The sequence below is a fragment of the Dama dama genome, chromosome 9 (genome assembly GCF_033118175.1).
Source record: "Dama dama isolate Ldn47 chromosome 9, ASM3311817v1, whole genome shotgun sequence".
Lineage (NCBI taxonomy): Eukaryota > Metazoa > Chordata > Mammalia > Artiodactyla > Cervidae > Dama > Dama dama.
In genome coordinates, this window is record NC_083689.1 from 41,648,906 (window position 1) to 41,665,286 (window position 16,381).

Below are 16,381 nucleotides of genomic sequence, written 5' to 3' on the forward strand. Positions count from 1 at the left end.
CAGTATAGAGACCAGAGCCTGTGCAGATTGGGACCAGTAGCCCAGTCCAGGCTAGATGGGGCCACAGACCTGAGCTCTGTTTTGGTTCATGACAGCTCTGCTAGAGAGACGGAGTCAGGCTGCTCTCTACTCCTGCCCCAACCCACTGCACTCTGCATCGTGGTGCCCAGCAGCCAAGGGTCTGCCAGCCTCCCACCACCAGCTGCTGTCTCTGGTTGCAGCCACTTTCCTGGTATTCCATTCAGTGGAGACTCTCTCGCCCCTCTCTCCTCCCTGCCCTGTTTTTATATCTCTGGGCTCCAGAATATCATCTGATTTCTTTTCCTCCTCCTGGAATGTTCTAAGATACTGAACACCCTTCCCCTCCTACCTCCCTCTGGCTGGGAAAAAACAGACTGGGGGTTAGGGGGGTGATTAGAAGACTTTGGATAAGTCACTTAGCATTGATCCCTTCCCTCTCCTCCCCATGGAATTTCTTGCCAAGACAAGTCAATTCTCTCAGACCATCTCATGAACATCCTTCCTCTCTTCCTCTCCTCACTTCCCTTTCCCTCCGTAGCCCTGTTTCTATTCCTTAACACTCCTCTAATCCATCCTGCCTTCCTCAATCACCTCACAGGGCCTGTGTACATGCCCGGAAGTCCAGCTTGGTTCTCCCACTCCCCTCTCTCAACACCTCTGAGGCTCCCATCATCTGGCCTTTCTCAGTCTGCTCAAATGTGCCACCTGTGCTCCATTTCCCACACTGACCTTTCCTACCCCTCGGCTCCGGGTTCACTAGTAAGCTTTCTGGGTTCACTAGTAAGGTGAAGGCTCTGCCTTCACTGACCATGTGCTGCTTTCTCAAGCCACAGGCTCTCGTTTCATCATAAGCACCCTCCTCTATGGAAATGCCTCCCAACCTTCAAGTACCATCTCAAAAGCCACTTCCCAATGAGGCCTTCTTTCAGGTCCCCCCAAAGGTAAAGTGTGTACTTGTGCTAAAGCTTCATATGTAACCCTATCAGACTAGGGGCTCCCCAAGAGCTGAAACCCCAAATACTTATTAATGAGTTTTCTTAATTAGACAAGTCCTCTGAATTCTAGCACTTCCACTGTTAGAACACTGGTAAGGACAGCATAGAAGACAGGGGTTGCAAACTGGTGGCCTGTGGGCCAAATCTGATTCAAGGGTAACATGATGTCTTTTTGTTTGTTTAATTATTTATTTATTTTTGGCTGCACTGGGTCTTCGTTGCTTTGAGCGGGCTTTCTTTAATCGTGGGGAGCGAGGGCTACTCTCTAGCTGTGGTGAGCTGGCTTCTCATTACGGTGGCTTCTCTTGTTGCGGAACACAAGCTCTTGCAGCACGTGGGCTCAGGAGTTTTAACATGTGGGCTCTAGAGCACAGACTCAGTAGTTGTGGTATGGGGGATTAGCTGCTCCGTGGCATGTAGAATCTTTCCAGACCAGGGATTGAATTCATGTCCCCTGCATTGGCAGGCAGATTCTTATCCACTGTGCCACCAGGGAAGTCCTGATGTCTCTCTTATTTTAAATTGAGGTAAAATTCACATCATATAAAACAAACCATTTTAAATTGTGCAACCACCATTCCTATGTGGTGCCGAAACATTTTCCTCATCCCAAAAGGAAACCCCACATCTGTTGTCGACTTAAAAAATAAACTCATAACCTGAAAGTGAAAAGTTGTTTTATTTGGTGGCAATGTTTAGGACTTCAAGCCCAGAGGACGGCATCTCAAGTAACTTTGAAAGAACTGTTCCGAGGTGGCAGGGGAAGGAGTCAGGTTATACAGAAGTTTGCAATAAAGGGAGCAGGTAGACTGAACATCAAAGATTATTGTTAATTAAGGAAAACTAGATATCCCAAGTTAAAGAATCTAGCCCTTTTCTATGTATAGGAAGATGCAAGCTCTGGGCTCACTGGAATCTTTCCTTTCACACACATCTCAGCTATCTGGGGCCAGCATCTTGCTTCTTGGTTTTTTTTTACATCCTTAGTTCCTTGTTCACTGCTGGGAGTGACATAGGGAAAGATGGCAGCTGACAGCTGCTGGATCGCAGGCATTGTTCTCCCTTTCGGGCCCCTCGGGGCTCAGAAATTCACTCTTGGAGGCCTTGAAATCGCTGACATCCTTATTTACTGATATGGCAGGAATCAGTCCATTTTACACCATCAAGCAGTCACTCTTCATTCTTCCCCCCCCCCCACAGCATCTAGACCTAATCTGCCTTCTGCTGGATTTATCTGCTTCATGTAAGTGGAACCATACCACATGCAGTCTTTAGTGTCTGGTTCAGCAAAACTGGCGGATCATCCAAATCGCCCTTTTATGGTTGAATAATATTCCATCTCTGGACACACCGCATTCTGTGTGGCCATTCATCTGTCGATGGACAAGTGGGTTGTTTCCCTCTTTAGGCTACTGTGACTAGTCTTGCTACAAACATCCGTGCACTAGTGTCTGTTTGAATTCCTGTTTTCAATTCTTCAGAGTATATATCTAGTAGCGGAATTGCTGGATCATACCTCACTATATATTTATAACCTTTTTTGGAAGACGAGTTGTTTTCATATTTGAACCTGAATGCCTCTAGGTGTCCACCTCTGTCTCGGTTTCCATCTCTTCTATTGTCTTACACCTGCCAGTCTGACTCACACTATTTGTCTGGCCCCTGAAGACATCTGCAGACGGTGACTGCAACCATGAAATTAAAAGATGCTTGCTCCTTGGAAGGAAAGCTATGATCAATCTAGACAGCATATTAAAAAGCAGAGACATTACTTTGCCAACAAAGATCCGTATAGTCAAAGCCATGGTTTTTCCAGTATTCATGTATGGATGTGAGAGTTGGACGGTGAAGAAAGCTGAGCACCGAAGAACTGATGCTTCTGAACTGTGTTACTGGAGAAGACTCTTGAGAGTCCCTTGGACTGCAAGGAGATCCAACCAGTCTATCCTGAAGGAAATAAGTCCTGAATATTCACTGGAAGAACGGATGCTGAAGATGAAACTCCCAATACTTTGGCCACAGGCTGAGAAGAACTGACTCACTAGAAAAGACCCTGATGCTGGGAAAAATTGAAGGCGGGAGGAGAAGGGGACGACAGAGGATGAGATGGTTGGATGGCATCACCGACTAGATGGACACGAGTTTGAGTAAGCTCTGGGAGTTGGTGATGGACAGGGAAGCCTGGCGTGCTGCAGTTCATGGGGTAACAAAGAATCCGACACGACTGAGCGACTGAACTGAACTAAAGACATCTGAATTTGCTCCCCTTATAAATCTTTGGCACCAAAAAACCTCCACAAAAACACAGCGCCCAATTCAACTAATAAGGAGCCCGAGATCTTGGGCAAATCTCTCCACACCTCTCGGAGTACCATTTAGCTCAGCCTCGCCAGGGAATAATGCTGCTTACCTAAGGGGAGGCGGCAAGAATCAGGGAGATGATGGACGGAATGCGCCTCTTCGGAAGCTGCCGGGTTCTGGAAACCGAGCCGGACGGGCTAGGCTAGAACAGGAGGAGGAGGCGGAGGAGCGGGGTGGGCTGGACGCCCTCTGGGAGCATAGGCCGCACTTCGGGTTGCAGACCGGCCCGGGTCCGAGCCGGTGCGTCCGGGCGTCCGCCGCACAGTGCGCAACCGGCAGGGGGCTTGGGCGCCACCGGCTCGCGACGTCTCGGCGGGCTGGGCTAGGCTGGAGTCGCGAGCCCGGGCGGGGCGCAGGTTGGCACGCGGTGGGCGGGGGGTGGCCCCCGTCCCCGCCCCCCACATCCGGGGGCCCGGGCCGGGCTGTGGGTCGGCCGCACGCCGGTGAGTCAGGCCGGGTTTTCCCTCCGCCTCTGGGGCAGGCTAGCGAGCGCGGCCGAACGCGTCCCTCCCTCGCCAATCCGGCTCCGGAGCCCGCCCGCCCGCCCGCGTTTTCCCGGCGCCTGCCGCCTGGCCGCTCCAGCCTGGTTCGCAGTCTCGGCCGGAGCTGGCGCCCTGGAGGAAGGGTTCAAATCCGCGCGCAAGGGAGCTGCAGCGCGCGAGGGGTGCGGATGGGCGCCAGCATGGTGAGTAGCGCGCACCGAAGGGCTGGAGCTGCGGCCCGGGGCTGGCCTCGGGGGGTGGGGCTGGCCGCCGCCGAGGTCTAGCTTTCCCGGCGACCTTGGCCAAGCCCGCAGCCCTGCGCGGGCGAGGTTCCCGTCTGAGAAGTAGGCAGGGGTGGCAAGGTGAGGTGTGCGCCCAGGTACCCCTTACTTCCAGACACCGAAGCACCGAGGTGCGGGATCGGGGACCGTCCGCGGGCAGGGAAGCTGTGCTGAAAGGGCAGGCGACTGGTTATGCTCTCCGTAACCCATGCAAAACGCGCTTTCCTTGGAGGAGTTCCTGGGACCCCTGAACCACCACTGGGGTGGGGCAGATGCCCTTGGCGCGGGAGTCTGACCTCGGCTTCAGCGCCCACAGCCCATCCCTTTGGGGTAAGTCTTAGAGAGAAGCTTGGGAGAGACATCCCCTCCCAACCCCCAGGTAGCTTGGGGACCTTCCCCACTTCTGGGGGAGCCCTCGCCTCTGCCACATCCTTCCGCGAGGAAATTCCATGGAGATGCCAACCTCCACCTTCCCCAAGAGACGGCTTCCTGTCTTCTCCTGCCCACTCCGGGATACCCCTTCCTCCACTATATGAGCCCTGTATGAGCGGCAGCTGCCAGCCTGCTGTCAGGGGTCCCGTGAAGAGCGGACGCTCCCAGATCCTGGGCACCATCCCAGTCTGGCCACTACCTTCGGCCAAAGTGAGGGCCCGTCTGGAGCCGGGCGGAAATCGGGGCCGTGACTGCGTCCTGAAAAAAGGACCGGGACCTGTCGTCTCCGACGCGGCAGTCCCCTCCCTCCCGCCTCCACGAGCAGACCGGGTTTCTCCTGGCTTGCACCGGGGGCTTAGCCTGTCCCGCGGCAGTGGTGCTCTCTCCCTGGCCCGCCCCGGGAAGGAGAGAGGCAGGAGGCCGTCCTGGAACCGGTGATCTGCCTCCTCCCAGAGCCCTCCTGGGCAGGGCTCCTCTCCTGCCGACTGGCTGTGTGTGGGTGTGTATGTGCCAGACTGAAAGAGAGCGGCCAGTCTGCTCACGCCAGCGACTATGGAACTAGCACCTTCCAGGGCTCACAGTGCCCATGCAGCGGTGTTTCCACTATTTCTACCTGACCCAGGGGCAGGCAGTGGGTATTCCAGGCTGAGGGGACTGGGATCCAAACCAACCTGGTTGCAGGTACCCTTGGGAGAAGCAGGTGTGGGGAGCTGAGCAGACATGATCCACAGCAGTGTGTGAACCCAGGGAGGGCAGCTGGTAACTCTTGGCTGGGACAACCTGGGGCAGAAGAGAGGGCCTTGCCTGGGGAGTTGGGATTGCTGGTCATGTGAGATCATGGGCAGCTCACTTCTTTTTGGACCTCAGTTTACCTAGCTGAAGGATGGGGTAAGGGTAACTACTGTCTTGCCTGCCTCCACGAAGCTGTCGTGGAGATCAGATGATGAAAGGGTTGATAAAAACTGTAGAGTGCAAGTGACTTAGTGATACTAAGAATCACTCCAGCAGGACTCTGCCTCTTCATGAGTTGAAATGGGGCTATGGAATGCCAGCCTCTCCCGTCTCCTCCCTGGGCCCCTCTTACCCACTGCCCCCTCGTTTGGAGCTGGGACATTCCAGTCCCATTCCTCAGGGGCAGCAGCTGCAGTCACTCCCCTCAGCAAAGCTGATCCTCCAGCAGGTGGTGGGACCCTCCCTGGAGCCAGGGCTCACGAGGGGCTAAAGGCAGTCGAGGTCGGACTGGGAGCTACCTACCCAAGTGCTTTGGGTGCACTCCAGAGGAGATGGCACAATGGGGTCATGGCAGGCTTCTAAATGTATAGAGCCTATGGACTTTTTCCTGTGCAGCTGAACATGACCTTAGGCACCTTATTTTACCTCCTGGGCCTCAGTTTTCTCCTCGGAAGTGGGGGATGACACTCTTCCCCTCCCATGTGTGTTGTGAGCATGAGCCAGGCCCAGCATCAGGGTGACCCAGCGAAGTACCCACTAAGGGACACCAGGATGCCTCCCTGAGCGTCCTGTCTTTTTCTGCTTCACGGCCAGGGCCGTATTCCAGCCCCATTCTCTGGTCTCCACCAAGAGTTGGTCCAGAGAGATGCTCCCAGTGTCCAGGCTGTCTGATCTTGGAGTGGGTGGAGGGGAAGGTGGAAGCAGGAGTAAAAGGACCCTTTTGGGACCAACCAGGACCTGTGCAGAATACGGCCTACGTGACCAGCTGAAAGCTTGCTGGCAGAGCAGTGGGGTGGCGGCGGCGAGGTTCTGCTCTGTGCAGAGCTCTGGGCCCCAGGCACGTCATGAGTTCTGAGTAGAGAAGCCCAGGCACTTGGAGGAGGAGGCCCTGTTTTCCCCAGTGGGGCTGCAAGGCACTTGCTGTCTCTCTCCCCTCCTCCTCCCCCTCCACATCCTCTCCTGCACAGCTGCCCTGGGCCAGTCCCTGGGCTTCCAAGCAACGGGAAGGAATGTGTGTATTGGGGGATGTGGGGAAGGCAGGGGAGGTGGATGGAGTCTTAGGAAAAAGGACTGTCCCCAGATTGAGACCTGGGCAGGGTAGAGCCTCCTGAAAGCCGGGGGTCTTGGCCCAAGGGGGAGGAGCTAATAATACAGCTTGAGAAGTTATCTAGGAGGGGTGGAGAGAGGAGGGGGGAGGGTGGGGGCCTTAGATAAAGACAAAGGGAAGCGCTGTTGGTGCCCCTCTGTGTCGCTCCGGAATTATTTCAAATTGCTCAACTCAAGTGTGAAGAGAAGCCGATCCCATGCTCTCCTTGCCACACACACACACACACACACACTTGCCTACATCTAGCAGCCTCGGGGCTAGGAAGGACAGCTGGGCATTTGTGTGTGGAAGGTGCTCAGTGCTGCGTGGATGACCTTGAGTGTTTGTGAGCCTCGCTGTGTCCTCTCACGGAGGAGCTTCTGGGCCGCTGGTGGCACCGACTGGACTGCAGTATGTACGTGGTGTGCGTGTTTGGGCCCATGACTGCTTCTCCCCTGGATCTGAGACCCTCTGTGGGGGTTATGGGGTGTTGATTATTGCTCCCTGAGACAGGAAATGAGGCTGTGGCCAGGGGAACATTAAGCAGTGTGTGTTTGAGATGAAGTGGGCGTGTTTTTGCTCCCCCTGCCACCATCCCTGCCCCCAGGCTCTCACCAGGCCTGCAGCTCAGGAGCCCTTTCACCTCCCTATCCCTGTGCTGGCTGTCAACAGCAACCCTACAGGAAGGCAGAGAAAGTAGAGTCTTTCCCATTTGGGGGAAACTGAGGCATGGTCAAGGGAGGTGTCCCATGGAGAGATAATGTAAGGGTGGACTGGAGACCAGATTCTCTGCTGTCTACCTCCCCAGGAAGCAGTCACAGGAGTTCAGTGGGCTTGTCTTTTGCTCGGTGGGCTTGTCATGGTGAAGGGGTGTCAGAGTGGGAGGCAAGATGTTTCGATTCCAACTCTTGGGTTGTGGGTGACATTGTCGGTTCCTACTAGACATTTCGAGTCATTGTACTGTAATCACAGCCCAGCACCTCACTCTGACCAGCTCTGTGACCTTGGGCAGGCCACTTCACCTTTTGGAGCCCCATTGCCCTTACCTAAAAAACACAGACAGTTAATCATGTGCCAGGACTCTGTGAGACCCCTACGCAGGGCCGCATCACTGTAGGTGCCCAGCACCTGTCATCCCTTATCTAAATGACTCCCCTAACCTCTGTGGCTTGTGGCACCCCCAGAGGGGTTGAGCTGTCTGGGGACTGGAAAGGGAAGCTTGGGAAGGTTTCTCTCGCCCAAGGTAAAGTTGAGGATCGCAGGGTGTAGGAGCAGGGCCGTGCCTTCCACCCCTCTCCCTCCCTCCTCGCCGAGAGCTTTGTCTTCTACAAACACAAAACCTGGAAATGGTTGAGGAAGATGGAACCTCCTAACCATTGTTTGGGGCAGTCTGTGTCCCGGAAGGATATTGGATTGGGGCAGTTGGGGCGGGGCACGTCAGACTTGTAGCTGCATCGTGCCTGCTGGGTGTCTGTTCAGGAATGGGACTAGCGGGTAGGAGGCAGAGAAGGGGGCTTCTCTGGTGGCTCAGCTGGTAAAGAATCCACCTGCAATGCAGGAGAGCCTGGATCGATTCCTGGGTCTGGAAGATCCTTTGGAGAGGATACCCACTCCAGTATTCTTGGGCTTCCCTGGTGGCTCAGATGGTAAAGAATCCACCTGCAATGCGGGAGACCCTGCTACGATCTCTGGGTGGGGAAGATCCCCTGGAGGAGGGCATGGCAGCCCACTCCAGTATTCTTGTCTGGAGAATCCCCCTGGACAAAGGAGCCTGGTGGCTGCAGTCTATAGAATCACAAAGAGTCGGACATGACGGTGTCTAAGCGTAGCACACAGGCAGAGAAGGGGGCATTCGTTCGTTTGGCAGCTCCTTTCTGAGCACTTACTGTGTGCCAAGTGCTGGGATGGACACAGGGGATCCAGCGGGGCACTGGGGACAGGTGTGGTCACAGTGTGGTCCCGCACAGGTGGGAGGCAACCCATAACTCCGTCACTTGGGCACTCGCCGGTGGTGTTAGTGTGTCTACCAGCTAAATCAGCTTCAGCTAGCCCGTGTTGACCCTGGCTGTGGGCCAGGCCATGGACTGGGCATTTTATCCTCTAATCTTAGCCAGCCCTCCCAGCATCCATGAGTGATAAGAGTTGACATAGTCATTGTCCAGATGAGGAAGCCAGGGCCCACACGCTGATTGGTTCCACACATTGGGTCAGGAATGGGGCCCTGATGCCTGGCGGTGGGCTTTGAAGTGGCAGCATATTAGAGGGACTGGCAGGGGCTCTGGCTGCCCCGTCTCCCTGCCTCCTGCCACTGCCCCAACATGAGCACCTGTTCCGGAAACTGTGGCCATTGTTCCTGCCATCCTTCCTTCCCCTGGGCCCTTCCTGTTTGTATCCGTCCCTCTGGAGCCCCTGACCCCACCCGTGCCAGGTGCTTCCCTTGGGAAAACTCTGACCCTCTGCAGGAAGAGGGGTTGAATGAGGTTTTTTCCCCCCTCCCAAGGGAAGAAGAAGGATTGGAGCTTCTGAGGCCACTGGTCTTGGTTCCCTGTGCCCTCCGCTCACCCACCATGTTGGGTGCCTGGCAGGAGAATGAACAAAGTTAGAGTCAGAGATGGATTCTGCCAGCTCAGTCCTGGGAGGGGCCCCTATCCTACTGCTTCAGGTCCTGGACCCCTGTGACCCCAGTCACACACTGGCCCCTCGTCGGAACTAGGGCGCTAGACGGTTAGCCTTGGGACTTCTACTAATTTCTCTAGGGGTCCTGTTCCGGATTCTCTCTGGAACCCACATCTGCCACTCCTGGGTGGGCTGGGGGGGGGAGTTGGGCAGCAAGTGCGTGCCTGCCCCTGATGGAGCCTCCCAACCCCCAGAAGCAGCCGCCTGTGCCCTGGTGAAGCTTCATGGCCACAGCCCCAGGCCCTGCTGGCATTGCCATGGGCAGCGTGGGCAGCCTGTTGGAACGGCAGGACTTTTCCCCTGAAGAGCTACGGGCGGCACTCGCAGGGTCTCGGGGCTCCCGGCAGCCTGATGGGCTCCTCCGGAAAGGCTTGGGCCAGCGCGAGCTCCTCAGCTACCTGCACCTTCCCAAGAAGGATGGCAAGACCACCAAGCGGGCCCCTCGGAATGAGCCTGCTGACTATGCCAGCTTCTACTACCGGGAGCACCCTCGGGCTGGTGACTTCAGCAAGACCTCGCTGCCTGAACGGGGGCGTTTTGACAAGGTGTGTCTCGGCTCCTCCCCTCCCCACTGGCAGGGCAGGGAGGGGGCCCTCCTTGAAGACCCCGAGGCTGGGATAGGACATGGAAGTCTTGCTGTGGGCTGGCCTGGTGACATGTACCCCCTATTCTCAAAGAGGATTCCCAGGGGCTTCGGGAGGGAGCACCAGAGAGCAGTCAGCCCAGAGCCTCATCCCTGCCCTCTCTTTCTGGCAGTGTCGCATTCGCCCATCAGTATTCAAGCCGGCCTCGGGCACCGGGAAAGGCTTCCTGTCCATGCAGAGCCTGGCGGCCCACAAGGGCCAGAAGCTGTGGCGCAGCAATGGCAGCCTGCACACGCTGGCCTGCCACCCACCCCTGAGCCCCGGGCCCCGGGCCAGCCAGGCCCAGGCCCGTGCCCAGCTGCTGCACGCCCTCAGCCTGGATGAGGGCGGCCCCGAGCCCGAGCCCAGTCTGTCCGATTCCTCCAGCGGGGGCAGCTTTGGCCACAGTCCCAGCACTGGCCCCGGCCCCTTCAGCTCCTCCCTGGGCCACATTAACCATCTTGGGGGCTCCCTGGACCGGGCCTCACGGGGTTCCAAGGAGGTTGGCTGTCCACTGGCTCTGCTGAACTGCCTGCCCGAACCACCACCCCCCTACGAATTCTCCTGCCCCGCCGCCGAGGACATGGTGGCTGTGTTGCCGGACACCTGTGAGGAGCTCAAGAGGGGCCTGGGTGAGGAGGATGGCGCCAGTCCCTTCACACAGGTGAGAGCAGCTGTTGCCTTGGCCACCTGTTCTGACCCCTGGCATTAGTGTACAGGGCAGGCAGAGGGTCACCTGCCAGCTCTCCTGCAGGGCTCCGGGTATAGGAGAGTAAGGAAGAGAGAGATGAGTTTGCATCTCTCCCCACGCCCCACATGGTGGGGATGTCATGTCATTGGTGGTCCTTGCAGGAAGCTGTGAGGGAGGGAGACTCCCTGGGAGGGCCGCGTGCTGGGGACACTTCACCTGCAGAGGACACATCCTGGGTTGGGGCACATGTGTGCCCAAAGCATTGCACCCTGGACCCCGTGGTGTTGAGACAGGATATCAGAAGCAGCTGGAGCATTGGAGCAGCAGGCCAGCCATGGGAGTGCAGGCCGTTGGCATCCAGGGGTGGCAGGGCGGTGTGTGAATCTTGGGCCCTGGCAAGTGCTCTTTCCCCTGGGCAGGTGCTGGAAGAGCGCCAGCGGCTGTGGCTGTCTGAGCTGAAGCGCCTCTACCTGGAGCGACTGCACGAGGTGACCCAGAAGGCCGAGCGTAGTGAGCGCAACCTCCAGCTGCAGCTGTTCATGGCCCAGCAGGAGCAGCGGCGCCTACGCAAGGAGCTGCTAGCACAGCGGGGCCTGGGCCCGGAGCCCCGGCCACCAGGCAGCCTCCCAGAGGCCGATCCTAGTGCCCGAGCAGAGGAGGAAGCCCGCTGGGAGGTGAGCGACCCGGCATTCAGAGACTCCTGCCCCCACTGCTGTCGTGCCATCCTCTGCCTGCCCTCTGACCGCTCCCCCCCTTAACCTGCTTGGCTTGGCTCTTGCCCGTCCCTGTCCCCCCTTCAGGTGTGCCAGAAAACAGCAGAGATCAGCCTCCTGAAGCAGCAGCTGCGGGAAGCCCAGGCGGAACTGGCTCAGAAGCTAGCTGAGATCTTCAGCCTGAAGACACAACTTCGGGGCAGCCGGGCGCAGGCCCAGGCCCAGGATGCAGAGCTGGCCCGGCTGCGGGAGGCCGTGCGGAGCCTGCAGGAGCAGGCCCCTCGGGAGGAGGCCCCGGGCAGCTGTGAGACCGATGACTGCAAGAGCAGGGGGCTGCTGGGGGAGGCGGGAGGCGCTGATGCCAGAGATGGGGCTGAGCAGCTGCGGGCCGAGCTCCTGCAGGAGCGGCTCCGAGGCCAGGAGCAGGCGCTGCGCTTCGAGCAGGAGCGGCGGACGTGGCAGGAGGAAAAGGAGCGGGTGCTGCGCTACCAGCGGGAGATCCAGGGCGGCTACATGGACATGTATCGCCGCAACCAGGTGTTGGAACAGGAGCTGCGGGCGCTGCGGGAGCCCCCGGAGCCCTGGAGCCCTCGGCTTGAGTCCTCCAAGATCTGAGGCCCTCGGAGCAAGCTGACAGCAGAGGCACTGTCAGAAGATGGCTTGGACAAGCCCACCCTGAGACGGCCAGCTCCTTCCTTACATTGGTCTGGGATGGAAGCTGCTGAGACCAGCCAGGGATGGAGAGGCTGGCCGAGAGGAGGGATCCAGTGGGGCTGTGGGCTGGATGGGGTGCCAGTAGCAGGAGGAGCCAGGGCAAGATCCCCCTGGCTGAGGAGTCTCCAGGCAGAGCCCAGCCCTGGAGTAGGGGTGGCCCAGGAAAGGAGGTTTGCAAGTGAAGAGCCCTGTGAGGCAAATAGGGCCAGCATGAGGAGGGGAGGCTGGGATGGGAACTTTGGCCTCCCCAGAATAAAATCACATTTTCTACGAGGAATTACTAGGTGATAACGTCAGGCCTGTCCCTGGCCTGAGTGCAGAGGACTGTGGAAGGTCCGGGTTGGGGCTGTTGGCCTGGACTGTAGCTCCGCCATGTCCATGATTGGCGAGCAGGGTGTACCCGGCACCTCTGTGTGCAGCTGCTGGACAGGCACGTTCGGGAGTGGAGGGATCCTTGCCCTGGCACCACAAAGTTTCTTAGCTGCCATGTGAGCTGAAATTCCTTTCTTTAGCATCAGTGAGACTTTTAATAGGGAACAATGCCAGGGAACCCAAGAAAACAAAGGGACAAGTCAACCAAGGCATTGCTAGAATATGAAATGTCCTCTTGGTAAAATGTCTGGGCTCCCAGGTCCCAGGCCCGGCTGGATGTGGGGCCAGCCTAAGACAGCTTCTGCTGGAGAGCCTTATGCCTCCAGTAGTCTGCCCCTCCCAGAACTTGCCTCCCACCTTTCTCTCTGGCTTGTGTACCCCTCCCTCCATTGGGATGAGGGCCAGGAAAGATGCAGGAAATGAGGCAGAGAAAGTTCGATAAAGGACTAGAACCGCAGCAGGGAATGCAGACATTTCCCCATAGGGATATGGGGCCATGGGGTATTCTTGAGCAGGAGTATGAGGTGTGATCTGATTTGTTTTCTGGAAAGTTCTATCCTGGGAGGAAGCACCTCTGTACCCAGCCTTGCATTGCCTGATCCTTGCTCTTAGCCAAGGCTTGCTGGTCCTTGCCCCTAAAACCCACTCCCATCCTCCCTGGACCCTTGCTCCCTCCTGGTGGGTTACCTAGAGCACAGAACCAGTCGGGCTATGCAAGTGGCATTTCCCCAGCCCTTGCTGTGAAACTTGGTGTCCTTACAGATGCATTAGTGTATCTTCTGCCACACATGGAGCACTTCCTGTCTGCCTGGTGCTGCATTAGGCTGTCTGGGGCCTGGGGGCTCAGGGTTGAATGAGATGTGCTTCCTGCTGCAGGGTAATCAATACACAGACATCTCCCTCCCAGGCTGCCTGGTGGGGCAGGGGCCACCTCAGATCTCTGCAGACACCCCCAGTTTGCTCCCTGTGGCTGTGCTCTGCTCCTTCCCTGGCCACACCTGGCAGCCCCCTCAGGTGGGCCCTGATGGTGGAGTGGTGTGCAGGGGTATGGACACAGCTGTGGAGTGTGAGCCAGTGGGCCTCGCCTTTTTAGGGCGGAGAGTGGGGTGTGTGTGCTGTCTGCTGTGGGGATAATGTGTTTATGTCTGTGTGAGTGGCAGGTGTGTTCAGCAGAGATGTGCTGTGGGTGGTGGGTGTGTCTAAGGGGGTGTGTTTGGGCCTCCTGGGTTGGAGGCTAGGTTGGGGCTCCTCCCTCTGTTCCATTCTTTCCCACCCTTCTCAGCCCCTTTTAGTCCTGGCCAGGCTTGACTAGAGCTTGTGGCCAGGTCAGACCCCTGGGCCTTGCTGAGAGCTATCTGGGCTCACCCCTGAGCCAGGCCCTCTGCCTGGGGAGGGAAAGTAGGGACACCTGAGTTAGGCAGGCCTATTCTTCACAGGCCTTGATACCCATTGTACACACCCCACCCAATCAAGATTTCTGGGTCAATGGTTCCTCCAAAGGTCCCTCCAGAGTTCAGTGCTAGCCTGAAGCCTGGCTCACCCCATGGGCTGGAGCTGGTCAGGCTGGCTACCCATGTGGTCCACGGTGGCTGGGGTCTACTTGGTGGTGTCCCAGCTCTGCAGAAGAGCTCCCCACCCAGCAATTAGGGAGCTGGGCCGGCCAGCACAGCCAGCAGGGAGTGGGTGGGCGGTACCAAAACTTGGCATCTGTGCCAGAAACCAGGGCCAGGCCCAAACGTAGGGGAGGGCGCGAGAGAGCTGAAGCTGGGGCGGCACAGAGGGAACCGGCTCCTGTTAGCTCATCGCTGCCAGGAAAACCAGTTCCCTGTCCCCAAGCCGGCTGGGCAGCTCTAGGGCCAGCTGATCACAGGTGCCACTGTAGTGGCTACCCCTTGGGGCAGCCCCTCCATCCTGCCCCCAGTGGATCCCTCAGCAGCCCAGCTGTCCTCTGACCCCGTTTCCCAGCAGACTAGGCCCAAGAGCTGATTCTTTCCAGAACTGAGACTAGCTCCCTGCACTGGACTCCCTCCTTTGGTCCCTCTTGTTCTCAACTCGATAGTGTGCGTCCTCCAGTGGCTCCTTGGTCCCTTAGCCTGTCACTTGAGGCTTCCAACAGTCTTGCCTCCAGGATCACTGATGGTGGCACCCCTCCTAATCCCAACAGCTCTCTGGGCCCTCGTTCTCCAGGCAGTCTCCCCGCCACTCCCCGACCATGATGCTCAGATTTTCCCTCCTTAGGGAAGCCCTCGCTGAACTCACACCCTATCCAGGCAATTCCTTTCTCCCTGTGCCCACAGCCCCTGTTTCTCTCCACCAGCTCTATCTGTTCTGTTGGAATGGTCAGTTCGCCTTTGTTTCTCACTGGGCTGTGGGCCACATCTTCTGTTTTCATCCCCAGTGCCTGCTGTGGTTCCGGCCCAGAAAGCACTGGGGGGGCTTTGGAGTCAAGAGAGACCAGACCCCTTCCCTGACTGGCATGGGTTCAAGCTAGAGGTGGTAGGGGGTGGTGGCAAAGGCTCAAATGCCAAGCGTTCATTCACCGTTCATGCCACCTGGTCCGACCAGGTCTGTGTCAAGCACCACCATTCACCGCACAGTGATGTATTGAGTGCCTCCTTCGGGGAGGAAGCTGAGGTGGTCAAGGCCTTTGCCCCTATGGTCCTTTCCAGAGGATGAGGGAAGGAGACAACACATACGGGTTCACAGCAGTGGCTGGGCCAGAAGAGTGCCAACATTACAGAGGTGAGGACAACAAAGGCACCGCACAGTGGTGAGGAGGTCAGCAGAGCACGCAGAAGGCAGAGGGAGTCCATCTGGGGGATTGAGAGTAGATTTCTTTGAGACTGGTTGGCTGTGGGTATTAGGGAAACCTTTCCCAAGGAGGGTGTAGGCCCCACAGTGACAATTCAGATGGCAATAACCCACCATTCTAGTAGGTGGAGGCTGAGCCCTCTATATTGGATTCAGAAAAGATAACGTGCTCTTTCTTGTAGAAAAAACAAGAAATATGAAATAATGCAGCAAAAACAAAAAGTGAAATATGTTATGAGAGGTGAAGTTTGAATGCCATGGGAGTTCAGAGGAGAGCTGGCTCACTTATCACTCCAGGTGGTGGGGTGGGGCGAGGGGATAAAGGTTGACCAAACTTTGGGCAGGCACTTCCAAGCTTTCTGACTGTGCCTTCCTGTGTGCTTCCTTGTGCAGCCCAGTTCTAGCAAGAATCCTGCTAAGTTAGGTTAGCCAGAGTCTCCCATCTTCTATGTCTGAACACCCTCCATATTCCAATCTGGTTCCTCCACCTCCACCATCTCCCACATTATGTCTGGTCACTCTGGCTTGCCTTCATTGAGAATTCTCTGCGGTCGTTTAGCCAGTTCCCCCTGCCCCCTGATTTTTCCTCTTAGTAATTTTTCATCCACTGACCTCCACCCTGCACCTTGACTATGAAATATACTTTTCCTTGTATTTGGAATTGAGGCCATTCTCTGACCCTTACATAAAATCCCATTCCAGTAGCCCCCACTGAATAAAGTCTTCCTTACCACTCTTCAACACACGTCATGGCGATTTTTTTTTCTTTTTTCTTTAACAGAGGCAAGCTTCCCTGAGGAGGAGAAGTTGCTGCGGGTAGGGGGGGTGGTGGGGGGATATTTCCTGTGGAGTAGGGTGGGATGAGGGCATTCCAGGATGGGCCAGGATGGGCATGGGGAAGTGTGGGGCAGGTCTGCAGAGGGTCTTGTCTGGGAAGGGATGAGAGGAGGCAAGACAGATAACTGGGCAGCTCGGCAAGCTGGCACAGAACTTCACGTCCTGTGACTCTGGGTGGATCCCTTAGGTAGCCGAGGGAAAGGGCCAGAATTGGGACCAACTTTGTGTGTGTGACCTGTGCAGTCACCAAGGCCTCACACTCAGAAGGGCCTAGGCTTGGTGCAGTGCCCTACTGACACTATCTGGAACTTAATGATGTTTGAACAAGGGATGT

The 16,381-nt window shown here is 57.0% G+C and overlaps 1 protein-coding gene across 2 annotated transcripts; it reads left to right on the top strand.

Annotated features, from left to right (window-relative positions):
* Window positions 1-3,932: 3,932 nt before the first annotated feature.
* N4BP3 (NEDD4 binding protein 3) lies at window positions 3,933-15,936 on the top strand. Of its 2 annotated transcripts, none has more exons than XM_061151064.1 (5): window positions 3,933-4,062; window positions 9,481-9,831; window positions 10,043-10,573; window positions 11,020-11,274; window positions 11,401-15,936. In XM_061151064.1, exons 2-5 carry the CDS (start codon window positions 9,511-9,513, stop codon window positions 11,926-11,928), a joined length of 1,635 nt encoding a protein of 544 aa, XP_061007047.1. In that variant the 5' UTR covers window positions 3,933-4,062; window positions 9,481-9,510; the 3' UTR covers window positions 11,929-15,936. The 2 variants fall into 2 exon arrangements, with proteins under 2 accessions (XP_061007047.1, XP_061007048.1); XM_061151065.1 differs by having other exon boundaries at window positions 3,978-4,062; window positions 9,484-9,831.
* The last annotated feature ends 445 nt before the right edge of the window (window positions 15,937-16,381 follow it).

What these genes read in the sequence shown, in the direction of transcription:
- N4BP3 (XM_061151064.1), top strand. Translation starts at nt 9,511, where the DNA reads ATGGCCACAGCCCCAGGCCCTGCTGGCATTGCCATGGGCAGCGTGGGC. An exon ending in AACGGGGGCGTTTTGACAAG is followed by an intron (nt 9,832 to 10,042) that starts GTGTGTCTCGGC and finishes TCTTTCTGGCAG; the next exon opens with TGTCGCATTCGCCCATCAGT. An exon ending in GCGCCAGTCCCTTCACACAG is followed by an intron (nt 10,574 to 11,019) that starts GTGAGAGCAGCT and finishes TCCCCTGGGCAG; the next exon opens with GTGCTGGAAGAGCGCCAGCG.